The following is a 14,106-nucleotide window of genomic DNA, read 5'->3' on the forward strand; positions in this document are numbered from 1 at the left end:
GAGGAGGTCTGTATCCTAGTCCCAGAAACTCCCGGAGGCCTCCCAAGTGCTTTCGCCACAGAAGCAATGGATACTTCGTCGAGGATTGTCAGTATGGACACCGAGAACTGTATCCCGACTGCCTAGGAGGTCACAGGGAATATGAATGCCCTTGGAGGCTCAGAACGCTGAGGTTAGTCATTTCCTATTGGATTTCCCACACAGGATGGTAGCAGCCCCAAGCCCTCTCATAGGGTCTGGTGACATCAGAACTACAGCCAGGAGCCCCGGGTGACACTCAGAGATAAAAGGATTGTAATTTCCTTCTGGACTCAGGAGAGGAGCTTTCTCTGGTCCTTACTAAGTTCCAGCCTTGGCTCCCAGGCCTTTCTTACACCGACCATCAGGGTTGCTTGTGAGCCCCAAAATTAGTTCAGATAGACAGAGACGAATAAAGGTCAGCTGGCTGATAATCACGCAGCTTGTACCTTACTGATCAGGCTTCCCATTTGGCTTTTCAGATAGACAGAGAGAGACATAAAGATATAGAAAGTCTGGAACAGCCAGGGAAAAGGCCAACTAGCCTATAATTACTCAGCCTGTACTTACTGGTCAGGCTCCCTATTTGCTTCTCCTGGACTTTACTAGGTAGGATATAGAGTTAAATTCTTCCTCACTCACTGGGTTGTTGAGGATTTCCCTGCTCACCTGCCTAAAACTTTTCTATTCTTCAACTGTTAAAAAGCAAAGTTCTGTAAAACCATGCTTAACCACTATATACTGCAAAGTTTAAATTGTGACTTCATTTTCTCCCCAAAAAACTTTATCAATTTATGACTGTTAATGCTAAACAAGATGTAACTGCATAGAAACTCTGATGTTAAGTTTGTACTCAGCTGTTACATATATGATGGATGTTCCTTCCACTGTTCTTGTGCCACTCTGATTTAGGTTAAACTCAAAAACATGTTAGCTTGGGAGAAAAAAAACTTGATAGCAGCGGATTGTATATATATTAAAATTGAGATACCAAGGAAGTAGTTACAGGATGTGGTTAAGCACTTGCATTTTCTAACATATTGGTCACTCAATACCATGTTAATTAACTTCATGATGTTAATTTCAATGTTTCTTCCTATTGTTGAAGTTGTGTAGTGACATCTCATTGGAGGAGATGATATTCTACCAGCTCTACTTTCAGACTAAGGATGGTCTCCCAATGAAACTGTTGAATTTATCTGGACAGTAAGATGCTGGACTCTCCGCATGGTCCATGCCCACAATGAAGGAATCATGACTGGATATGAACTGTACTACTGTAACAATATGGAGGAATTCAATATGGGGGGAGGGCTTGGGAAGGAGTTGGGAGAACCCCAGAGCCTTTGAAACTGTGTCATAAAATGAAATAAAAAAATAAAAAAATAAAACCAACAAGATTAAGGAATGAACAACAACATCCTCCCAAAGGCTCACAGCAGGCAGGGCTGCGCCAGGCCAGAGCCAGGAGCTAAGAGCTCCCCCATGGAGGGCTGTCCCCCTGCCACCTCCCGCACGGACGGACATTAGCAGAGCTAGAAGCTGAACCCAGGCGCTCTGCTGTGGGATCTGGGCTTCCCACGTAGCGTCTTAGCCAGCATTCCACATGCCCACTCCAAAGTCTCTATTATGTAAGTCACCTTTGGTCAAGCCAAATGAAGTGATTCACACTGTATTCACCCTCTGTGTGCACTGCACTCTGCCTTATAGTGCTATAAACTCCGGGGTTCCAAGGGCAGGGGCCTGGGCTTGGAAGGTCACTGTGCAGAAGTGAAGGAGCAGAATGGAACTTTGGACCCATTCCTGTGTGATGGCATCTGCTGACATTTGTAGGCTGAGACATTTTCGGTGCTACATGCGTAACTAGAAATTATGCAATCTATAAATCAAAACTCCACAACCTCTGCACACTTACAAGCTCACGTGCTAGATGGCCACAGCACAATAAAAATCAGTGGGTTTGTTCTCTTTTCATTTGTGATTATAAAAGTAAGTTTTGGGGCCCAGCACAGTGGCCTAAGGGCTAAAGTCCTTGCCTTGAACGTGCCGGGATCCCATATGGGTGCTGGTTCTAATCCCAGCAGCTCCACTTCCCATCCAGCTCCCTGCTTGTGGCCTGGGAAAGCAGTCAAGGACAGCCCAAAGCCTTGGGACCCTGTACCTGCGTGGGAGACCCGGATGAAGTTCCTGGCTCCTGGCTTTGGAATGGCTCAGCTCCAGTCATTGCAGTCACTTGGGGAGTGAATCATTGAACGTAAGATCTTCCTCTCTGTCTCTCCTCCTCTCTGTATATCTGCCTTTCCAATAAAAATAAATAAATATTTTTAAAAGAAGAAAGGGAATTGACACATGTAAAAACACAGATGAACCTTGAGGATATCAGATTGTTCACTAAGGACAATATCATCAGTCATTGAAGAAAAAAACTCTCGAGTCCAATGTTATCAGCTATCTGTAATAGTCAAACTCACAGAAACAGAAAATAGAATGGTGGCTGCGGGAGGCTGAGGGTAAAGCAAAATCACAGCGAGCTGTTCTGCTCTTTGATTACAAAATAATGTGTGAACATACTGAATACCAATGAACTAAACCGTAGAGTATATACTATATTATTTTATTGACCTAAATTTCTAGAAAAGGCAAAGAAATCTACATTGACAAAATCTAGATCACTAATTGTCAGGAAACAGAGAAGACAGAAGGAAAAAGGGAGGCAAAAAAAAAAAAAATAAGGTTTCAAAAGGCCACAAAGAAAACTTTTAGGGGTGACAGACTTGTTTATTATCTCGTTGCACGGATTTCCTAGATATAAGAACAAGTCAAAACATAACAAATAGTATCTGTAAAATATGTGGTTTGTTTCTCCCTTTACCCCAGCCAGATACAGGGAAAAAAATGTGGAAATAATAGTCTTACCCACTTTCCTGTAGCCCTTGAACCTTTGTGCCCTAATTAACTATGTAAAGATTGTCAAAAATAAAAAAATTTGAAAACAATATGTGGTTTATTATATTTAAATTTGATCTTTGATCTCAAAAGCAACTTAAAAAAAAGGATAAATGAGGGGATCACCACTTCCAACACTGATATCCTATATGAGCAACAGTTTGGATTCTATCCTGGCTTCTCAGCTTCTAGTCCAGCTTCTAGCTAAAGAGCCTGGGAAGGCAGCAGAAGTCGGCCAAGTAGTTAGGGCCGCTGACACTCACGTGGAAAATGCTATAGCTGCTGGCTTCAACCTGGACCAGTCTTGGCTGTTGCAACTATTTGGGGAGTGAACCAGAGATGGAAGAATGGTTTCTTCCTCTCACTCTTCAAATTAGTATTTAAAAAGGTAAAGTGAGACATATTCACAAGAACTAACGTAAGGGCCTGGCGCAGTAGCCTAGTGGCTGAAGTCCTTGTCTTGCAAGTTGTGGGATACCATACGGGCGCCAATTCACATCCCGGCAACTCCACCTCCCATCCAGCTCCCTGCCTGTGGCCTGGGAAAATAGTCAAAGATGCCCCAAAGCCTTGGGACCCTACACCTGCACGGGAGACCAGGAGAAGCTCCAGCTCCTGACTTCGGATCGGCTCAGCTCCAGCTGTTGTGGCCACTAGGGGAGTGAACCAGCAGATGGAAGGTCTTTCTTCCTGTCTCTCCTCTCTGTAAATCTGACTCTCTAATAAAAATAAATAAATGTTTAAAAAGAAAAGAATTGGGCCAGGCAGCGTGGCCTAGCGGCTAAAGTCCTCGGCCTGAACGCGCAGGGATCCCATATGGGTGCCAGTTCTAATCCCGGTAGCTCCACTTCCCATCCAGCTCCCTGCTTGTAGCCTAGGAAAGCAGTGGAGAATGGCCCCAAGCCTTGGGACCCTGCACCCATGTGAGAGACCCAGAAGAAGCTCCTGGTTCATGGCTTCAGATCGGCACAGCTCCAGCTGTTGTGGCCACTTGGGGAGTGAAATATCGGATGGAAGATCTTCCTCTCTATTTCTCCTCCTCTATGTATATCTGCCTTTCCAATAAAAATAAATAAATCTTAAAAAAAAAAAAGAAAAGAATTAATGTAAAGTCTTACCTCATCATCAATTTTCATCTGGAAATCTTCTTCATTTTCTTCTTCTGGAGCAAAAAAAGACTTCTCACCATAGCCAGCATCCTGACAGCAAACAAATTCATATATAAATCAATTAAAATGCAAATTTTTGAGTACCAAGTGCAGAACAAAAAAGGTATTTGCAGAGAACAGATTCTGTCATGTGTTCACAACTGTACATCCTTAAGCTATTAGAAGATACATTATTACCACATCGCAAGGAGCTTCCCAGCTGGTGATTCAGCTCTACGTGGAAGCTCACTAGCAACATGCATTAACTTACTGGAACAGAGCTATGTTTCCCCACCAAAGCTGAACCTTTTCTGTAATAGCCTAACAAGGACATCCTATCTCTAAATCACACATGCAGAGGTAACTCTGCTCCTCCGAGAGGCTGACAAGTACTTTCTGTGCTTATATACTTCTCTTGTAAAGAAGACATTATTTACCACCCTAAGGGACCAGCAACCATTTCTAAGCCAAACAGTATGCCCTAACTTCCTCATTACACATTTTATGGATATTTATCTACATTGTAGCTTTCTCCAGAACTCAAAAACATAGAAAGTACTTAATTTACTTGGTCTTTTTTTTAAGCCATTGATAATCATCTAGCAACCATCATCTCTAAGCCAGTCTTCTCTCATTTCTCTGAAAACAAAGCCCACAGGCATATGCAATACTTAAGAAGAAGGTGATCACCTTCAGCCGCTGCTCTGCAGCTATCATGCTATAGTAAGCACAGCACTGCTCTGGTGACACCATAGCTCTAATCTCCTCTTCGGTTGGTAAACGAAAATCAGACTTCAACACCCACCAATTGGAGTCCATGCCTAGAAAAGATACAGAAAGACCATTCTGAATTCCATAGGCCCTGACATTCACTGGCAGCAAAAGTTACAGGAAACCAATACCAAACCAGGTAATGCCCTTGTAATAGGTTGGGCCATAGTTAGTATGATTATCTAGCCAAGGACACCCTTGCTGCTGGATCTCCTGTAAAAATCATTTTGAATTTCCTGGCAACAATATCAGAAAAGCAATCAGACCCTCCACAGTTAGACTATGTGCTATTTTATTCTTTGCATGACTATCAATATCTTTTATTAGCAGTATATTAATCCTTTAACTGAAAAGCCATCATAATTCATTTCTTAGAAAGACAGATACATAACTAATCACGAATGATGACCTGTGCGTTTGAAGTCGGCACAAAGCTTTAACCTCTTCCGGATGCTGCTTTCTGAATGGGAAGGAAAAGCTTTTTTTATATCTTCCATTCGGATCCGCCGTGGTCGATCTTTGCTTTTCCAGAACAGGCGGTATATAAAGACCTGCCCAACAAACCAAATGCATTTCATTGCGCACAGTAAGGGATGAAAAGATCTGATCAAGGTCCCTTCCCCTAACCTCCAATTTGTTCTCATCTTTTCTGACACATCCCCAAATTCCTTTCCATGTGCACTGCAGCTTTCCCACTCCTACTCTGCTTATACTCCCATTCTTACCTGTAGAAAGTCTCGAATATGTGTATTGGCCCTTTTGGAGTTAGGTCCAGGAACTTCAAACAAGGGGCACTGCTGGCCAACCACAAAAATATCCACTAATTCCCGAATATAATAACCCTGCCTTGTTCGAATGATCAAGAAGTCAGTTTCTGGCATTTTATGAAGATAAATTGGAGCACGAAAAAGGTTGTTCTCAAAGGCCTGAAAGAAGTAAAAAACACAAAAACTATAAACAAAGAAGCTCCAGAAAATGCAGTCAGCTAATGATATAGGAAAAGCAAGCCTGCTGCTCTCCATCTTCCTTCTGCCATCTCAAATCCGTATCTAGTAAATGATTTTTTGAGTATTGGGTGGAAAGACGCAATTTTTGAGCCACTATCTCTTTTAGAGTTAGTAGGAAAAAAATCAAGATTTGGACTCATTAACTATACATTGACAAATTATTGTTACTTTTTAAAAATTTTTTATTATTGTTGTCATTTTATGATACAGTTCCATAGGCTCCTGGGATTTCCCTTATCCCCTCCCCAATCCCCCCCACTTATTGTTACTTTTTAAACATGTAACTTATTTATATAAACAAACTTTAAACTTTCTAAGCTTATATTTTCTTCATCTACAAAATGGGATATACTTACAATGCCTATGCCTCACACAAAAGTACATGTGAAAATCATTTTATAAACTAAAATATTATCTTAGACCTCAAGTGCCTTTATAAACCAGCAAGTACTTTACTACTCCAACATAGCCTCTTATAACAGGTGAGATTAAAAAAAAACTATGGACTATACCAGTGAATTAATAAAAAACAAAACAAAAACAAAAAATAATCATGTAGAAAGTATGCTAGAGAGGACGGAGTCAATAAAAGAAACCAGAAAGACAGCAGAGCAGAAACATTGGAGCCAGTTTAAGTAGAAACCAAACGAATTTAAGAAACTACAAAAGCAGTTACAAAAAGGGGATGGGGGCCCAGCACAACGGCTCAGTTAGCTAATGCTCCCCTTGCAAGCACCGGCACCCAATGCTGGTTCGTGTCCCGGCTGCTTTACTTCCCTTCCAGCTTCCCGCTTAGTCTAGGAAAGCACTTAGGATGACCAAAACCTTGGCACTGTGCACTCATGTGGGAGACCCAGAAGCTCCTGGCTTCAAGTCAACTCAGCTCTGGCACTTGCAATCATTTGGGGAGTGAACCAGGGGATGAAAGATCTTTCTCTGCCTCTCCTTCTCTCTGTAAAATTATTCTTTTCCAATAAAATTAAATAAATCTTTAAAATAAAAGGAGGGGACATGAATTGGCAGAAAATTTCACAATTAAGTTACAGAACAGGATCGCCAAGAACAGCATAAAGGTAATACCCAAAACATGGTAGGAAGGACTACTGCTGTAGTACAGCAAGTTAAGCCACTGCTTATGATGCTGGCGTGCCATGTCTGAGTGTCAATTCATGGGAAGCTACAGAAAATGGCCCAAGTGCTTGAGCACTTGTCATGCATTCTTGGCCCTTGGCTTCTGCCTGGTCCATCCCTGGCCAATGACACCTTTTGGAGGGTGAACTATTGAATGAAAGCTTTCTCTTTTTCAAATTGAAAAAAGTAAAATAAATCCTGGTGAGAAATGGAATGCAGATATAAAGGATAAAGGGAAAAGTGGGTTTTTCAAATACTTTAGGAGAGTAAGGAATATTAACAATAGAGTAAACCTGATACATGAGGGAAAGGAGAACATGAGCCTTGTGTAAGCCACCACTCAGGTTACTTGCATCCCTTATCAGTGCCGAACCTGAGTCTCAGCTTTGTGCTAATGCACCTGGGAAGGATGAAGACGATGGCCCAGTACTTGGATCCCTGCCATCCATGTAGGAAATCCAGGTGGGAATGCTAGGCTCCTGGCTTTGGTCTGGCCCAGCCCCAACTGTTACAGGCATACAGAGGATGCTAGTGTCCTCCCTCTCTATCTCTTTCTGTCACCCTGCCTTTCAAATGAATATAAAAACATATTTCTAAACCTTATATTTAGCCTAAAAATAACATACACTGGAGTCAGTTTTAAAAGACTTCCTACAAAGCATTTTTGTGTTAGATCTATCTTCCACATACTTGATAGTAAGAATAGTTTCTGAATCAACGAGAATCACTTCCTTCTATGCTAGTTCCTCACTTGCGAACTTCCTCAGGAAAAAGTAAAAACAGGAAAGAATGCCTCACCTGCAATAATTGGCCAGGATGGAGAGAGCCCAGGAAAGGAGATGTATGGCAGTAAACAGTTTCCCCATATTTACAATCTGGGGCTCCAGGATCTTTTCCAGGTTTCTAAGAGGAACACAGGAGAACCAGTTACTACAAGTACAATCAATAAACCTACACAGGGCCCGGCGGCGTGGCCTAGCTGTTAAAGTCCTCGCCTTGAAAGCCCCGGGATCCCATATGGGCGCCAGTTCTAATCCCGGCAGCTCCACTTCCCATCCAGCTCCCTGCTTGTGGCCTGGGAAGGCAGTTGAGGACGGCCCAATGCATTGGGACCCTGCACCCGCGTGGGAGACCCGGAAGAGGTTTCCAGTTCCCTGGCTTCAGATAGGCATGCATCGGCCCGTTGCGGCTCACTTGGGGAATGAATCATCGGACGGAAGATCTTCCTCTCTGTCTCTCCTCCTCTGTGTATATCTAGCTGTAATAAAATGAATAAATCTTTAAAAAAAAAAATAAACCTACACAAAGTATTCCATGATCATAGTACCTACTTATATGACTAACTGCAATGCCATTCTCCCAAATACAAAGATATATACAATATAAATAGTATATAATTATATATAACACATATGTGTTTTTAGATATTATATATATATAAAGCTATGGATTGAGGATTGCAACTGATCTAGCAATGAAGACACCAATGTCTTATGCTGGAATGCAATGTTCAATCTCTGGGTCCAGCTCCTGATTCCATCTAACTGCCAATGCAGATTCTGGAAGGTAGCATGTGATGGCTCAAATACTTGGGTCCCTGTCACCCACTTGGGAGACCTGGATTGAGTTCCAGGATCCCCGCTTCAGCCTGGCCCATTACTGGTCACTGGAAGTGTTTAAGGAGTAAATCAGAGGAAGGAAGTTTTGTGTCTGACTAAATCTTTCCCTCTACCTTCAGAAAAACGTAAGAAAAAAGTGCATGCTTACAGATTATCACTAGCTCTCTAGCTATAGCTATAGTAAAATTTTTTAAGCACACTCACCCGTTTGTAATAGTTTTTTATCTTGGTTGCCATACCAACTTGCATCATTAAGGGTCCATTTTCCTCACTGTACTCTGCAAGAATGAGATCTCCATCCTTCCCTGTGAGGTCCTGAGGTGTACGCATAAAAAACATCTCTCCACCACCTGATGCTTGCCTCTCTTGTTCTCTCATCTGTCAGAACAAAGAAAATAAAGTCCAACTCCTAACAGTACAATAAACATATAAGAATATCCTTCAATTCAAGTTAAACCCATCAGCAAGGACTCTACTTGCTATTTTTAAAGTTCACCATTAAAAAAAGTCATAAAGTTTAAAATACCATCAATATCTATTATCTCATCCTCAGATGTAACTGGTTCTATCTTGTCACATTCATTTTTTTTAAGGATTTATTTATTTTTATTACAAAGTCAGATATACAGAGAGAGGAGGAGAGACAGAGAGGAAGATCTTCCATCTGATGATTCACTCCCCAAGTGAGCCACAACAGGCCGGTGCACGCCGATCCGATGCCAGGAACCAGGAACCTCTTCCAGGTCTCCCACACGGGTACAGGGTCCCAAAGTATTGGGCCGTCCTCAACTGCTTTCCCAGGCCACAAGCAGGGAGCTGGATGGGAAGTGGAGCTGCCGGGATTAGAACCAGAGCCCATATGGGATCCCGGGGCTTTCAAAGCGAGGACTTTAGCCGCTGGGCCACGCCGCCGGGCCCGCCACATTCATTTTTAACTGTTTCTACACATTTTGTTGAACCATATTTGAAAGCTGAATTCATTATGAACACTGCACGTTTAAGTAGCTTCATATGCATCTCCAAAGAATATTCTCAGGGATTGGTGCAGTGGCATAGCACATTAATCTTCTGCCTGCAGCACCAGGATATCATACATCTGCCAGATGGAGTCTTGGCTGCTCCACTTCTGATCGAGCTCCCTACTAATGGCCTTGGAAGGAAATGGAAGATGGCCTAGGAATTGGATCTGTGCACCCATGTGGGAACCCCAGAAGAAGCTCCTGGCTTCTTCCTGGATTGGCCCAGCTTCGGCCAGTGCCATCTGCGGAGTGAACCAGCAGGTGGAACATCTCCCTTTCTCCCTCTCTGTTTCAAGTAAGATAAATACATGTTTAAAAAACAATGTTCTCCCAAATAACCAAAATGAAACTCTATCATATCTGAGAAAACAATCTAATATTTTAAAACATTTCTCAATTTGTAACCAAGTATATTTATAGCTATTGTTTTTCTAACCAGACTTCAATTATACCTTGGCCTTCTTTTTGATGTGCTTCAGCAAAGGCTGGACTGAGTGGGGACCTGGCTGAGACAGTGCTCCAAAGGAGTACTTCTTCAAAGGTGGACGATGGAACTGTCGCAGTTTGATAGGCCCCATATGGGTAGGAAAGAAGGGCTGCCGTAATTCCACAGCAGGAATTGAGTGCTGAAACAAGAGACAGAAAGGTTAAAATGAAGCACTAACTCCAGCCTAAGTAGAACTCATCTCACATCTTGTACCAAGAATAATGTTGTGTGTTCCCCTTCATCACAAAAGACACTATCTGTACCTGAATAATATTTCCTCCAAAAGTGCCTCGAAGACCTTGTTGTTTAGGATAGTAATATTCATCATTGGAGAGATTCCACGGATCTTTCACTTCTGGCTGAGACATGTTCTGATGATAGATCATCAAATAAACCTATTAGATTTCCCTTTTTATTTTCTTTCTTTATTCTAAACACCAAGCCCTTCCTCTCTTCACAGACCTGCTGTGGTTCCTCCTTGATGACTCCAGTTTTCCCTAAAAGGATTCGGCTCTTCTTCAGAGATGATTCTTTCTTACTTTCCTTGGAAGGGGAATTAGAGGTAGCCTCTTCCTTCTCATCAGGAATCTCTGAGGATGAAACAAAGAATCACACTGGAATTGCTATCCCCTGAAGAGCCAAATTATTTAATGACATATCTGCAGTTGCTTTATTAGAGATCTTTCATCCCACCCCCAGAACATGATTCACTCTGAGTAACTATACCCCGAATAACACAAGGGTTAACTTTTCAACATTCCAACATAAAGCTTCTCTAAATAATACACAAATACTAAAATCCAACAGCCACAACTCCCTCCCTCCAACAAAAGTTTCCAGGTTAGACCTCAATTAACATCAGCAGCAAGCCATCCGGTTGGAAAAGAACATGTATGTGTCTATCAATAACATACCCAAAATGAGATTTTCATCATTGGGGTCGAGTGTCAAAACAGGAGGCTCTAACAGCCGGGGCATGGCCTGAGCATCCCAAATAATATTGTCCTCCCAACGTCCATATACCAAATCTTCATTGTCAATGGGAAAAATAGAGTACCAAGGTTTGTCATCATCCAGAGTAGCTGTAAAACCTAAAAAACAAAAGGAAATAAGAAAACATTTATATCCCTTTCACTCAGGATACCATGTGGTCATTGAAAAGGAACCTAATGGATACTAATTTTTACTTTAAAAAATATCACGGGGGCTGGTGTGGTGGCACTGGGGGTGGGTTCACCACCTGTAGTGCTGACATCCCATATGGGCACCAATGCAGGATCCAGCTGCTCCACTTCTGATCCAGCTCCCTGCTAATGTGCCTGGGAAAGTAGCACAGAGGATGGCCCAAGTATCTGGATCACTGCACCCACATGGTAGATGCAGATGAAGCTCCAGGCTTCTGGCTTCACCCTGGCACAGCCCTGACTACTGCAGCCATCTGGGGAGTGAACCAGCACAGGGAAGAGCTTTGTGTCTTCCTCTCTCTGATTCTACCTTTCAAATAAACAAAAATATTAAAAAATCTCAGACAAAACTGGGATATTGCAAGATTATACATTAAGAGACATACATCAAACAGTCTAAATTTTATCAAGGAACTGTTTAAATTAGGTTAACAGGCAAAATGGAAAATAAGCTAACAATAAATAAAAGGTATATCAAATGTGATAAACAGGGCCCGGCATGATGGCCTAGCTGTTAAAGTCCTCGCCCTGAACGCGCCGGGATCCCATATGGGCGCCGGTTCTAATCCCGGCAGCTCCACTTCCCATCCAGCTCCCTGCTTGTGGCCTGGGAAAGCAGTCGAGGACGGCCCAAAGCTTTGGGACCCTGCACCCGTGTGGGAGACCTGGAGGAGGTTCCAGGTTCCCGGCTTCGGATGGGCGCAGCACTGGCCATTGTGCTCACTTGGGGAGTGAACCATCGGATGGAAGATCTTCCTGTCTCTCCTCGTCTATGTATATCCGCCTTTCCAATAAAAATCAATAAATCTTTAAAACAAATGTGATAAACACTAGCAAATAAAAAACTATGGAATACATGTATAATACACACCCAAAAAGTGTTTTGGGGGACGAGAGGGGAAAAATCTGGTCTTTTCAATTTAATTATTTATTAAATAGGAACTTAAAAAAAGATTTATATACATATATATTTTTTTAAAAGATGTACATATTTTTATTGGAAAGCCATATACACAGAAGGATTTAGAGATCTTACATCCTCTGGTTCAATTCCCAAATGGCTAAATGGCCAGAACCTAGCTGATCCAAAGCCAGGAGTCAGGAGATCTTCCTGGTCTCCCATGCAGGTACAGGCCCAAAGCTTTGGGCCATTCTCTACTGCTTTCCCAGGCCACAAGCAGGGAGCTGGATGGGAAGCAGGGCTGCCGGGATACAAACGGGTGCCCATATAAAATGCTGGCATATGTAGGTGTAAGATTAGGCAATTGAGCCATTGTGCCCACTGCAATTTTATTTTAAACTGACACAGAAGAAAGTCTTATGTTCTAAAAATAAAAAAATTAAAAAGTCTTACATTCTATGGATTTCCATGAAGTATTTCAATACATGTAAACACTATGTAATGTCCAATCAGAGTAAACCTATCTACTCAAAATCTGACCATTTAACTTATGATGAAAATTCAAAATCCTTTTTTAAAAACAAAAACTAAATTATTATCTATAAGTCCTCCTACTACGCAATAAGCCTTTCTTTTAGATACATAAAATTTACACTTTGTTTTCTCTCTGAACTACAAAGGGAATTCAGATTAACTTACGAGAATTCAGAAAACACAGAAAGGTACAAAGAAAACAAACTGTTTTCAATCTTACAAACCAGAAATAAACTAATCCTTTCATATAGTTCCTTTTAGACAGTTTTCCAAGTTCATGCAGTCTGCTTTTGTTTAATTTTTATAAATGAAATATCATGGGCCTGGTGTGACAGCCTAGTGGCTGAATCCTTGCCTTGCATCCACTGGGATCCCATGTGGGCACCAGTTCGTGTCCCGACTGCTCCACTTCCCATCCAGTTCCTGCTTGTGGCCTGGGAGAGCAGTGGAGGTTGACCCAAAGCCGTGGGACCCTGTACCCATGTGGGAGACCCGGAGGAAGCGCCAGGTTCTTGGCTTCAGATTGGCTCAACTCTGGCGGTTGCGGCCACTTGGGGACTGAGCCAGTAGACGGTAAATGTTTCTGTTTTTCCTTCTCTCTAAATCTGCCTTTCCAACAAAATAAATAAATATTTTTAAAAATAAATGAAATATAAAATATGCTTTAATATCCTATTATCCAATCAACTTCCTGTGTTAATGTTATTTTAGGAACAACTTCATATGACACAAAAAATATCTGTAAATAAAAGGCACAGCACACAAAACTATACATATACAATAAATTCAAATACAGGGCCCGGCGCAATAGCGTAGCAGCTAAAGTTCTTGCCTTGAACATGCCAGGATCCCATATGGGCGCCGGTTCTAATCCCGGCAGCCCCACTTCCCATCCAGCTCCCTGCTTGTGGCCTGGAAAAGCAGTTGAGGACGGCCCAAAGCCTTGGGACTCTGCACTCGCCTGGGAGACCATGAAGAAGCCCCTGGCTCCTGGCTTCAGAATGGCTCAGCTCCAGCCATTGCGGCCACTTAAGGAGTGAACCATCGGATGGAAAATCTTCCTCTCTGTCTCTCCTCCTCTCCATATATCTGCCTTTGCAATAAAAATAAATAAATAAATTTTTTTTTAAAAAAAGAATAGTTCAACTAGAAACATTTAGAAAAGACATAAGACTAAAAATAGGCCAAAAAGATAACAGTTGACAATTTCTATACAGATTACCAGTGATTTATGGGACACTAGACTATATTTTCAAAGGTTTTTACATTAAGAATGGAACATATTTTTAACCTATTTAAGAAGAAATTAAACAAAATCTAAGAATTAAAAAGAGTTTTATA

At 41.9% G+C, this 14,106-nt stretch overlaps 1 protein-coding gene across 5 annotated transcripts in view; it reads right to left on the bottom strand.

Annotated features, from left to right (window-relative positions):
• TAF1 (TATA-box binding protein associated factor 1) overlaps positions 1-14,106 on the bottom strand; it is a 103,306-nt gene that overhangs the window by 78,335 nt on the left and 10,865 nt on the right. For all 5 annotated transcript variants that reach the window (XM_058658677.1, XM_058658678.1, XM_058658675.1 and 2 more), the window contains exons 9-18: positions 11,061-11,237; positions 10,609-10,736; positions 10,410-10,517; positions 10,112-10,285; positions 8,845-9,018; positions 7,820-7,924; positions 5,609-5,809; positions 5,293-5,434; positions 4,803-4,933; positions 4,083-4,163 (exon numbers count right to left, since the gene is read on the bottom strand). In XM_058658677.1, coding sequence (XP_058514660.1) covers positions 4,083-4,163; positions 4,803-4,933; positions 5,293-5,434; positions 5,609-5,809; positions 7,820-7,924; positions 8,845-9,018; positions 10,112-10,285; positions 10,410-10,517; positions 10,609-10,736; positions 11,061-11,237 — 1,421 coding nt within the window. The remainder of the gene's footprint in view (positions 1-4,082; positions 4,164-4,802; positions 4,934-5,292; positions 5,435-5,608; positions 5,810-7,819; positions 7,925-8,844; positions 9,019-10,111; positions 10,286-10,409; positions 10,518-10,608; positions 10,737-11,060; positions 11,238-14,106) is intronic.

Source organism: Ochotona princeps, chromosome X, assembly GCF_030435755.1.
Source record: "Ochotona princeps isolate mOchPri1 chromosome X, mOchPri1.hap1, whole genome shotgun sequence".
In the NCBI taxonomy this organism is placed as follows: Eukaryota; Metazoa; Chordata; class Mammalia; order Lagomorpha; family Ochotonidae; genus Ochotona; species Ochotona princeps.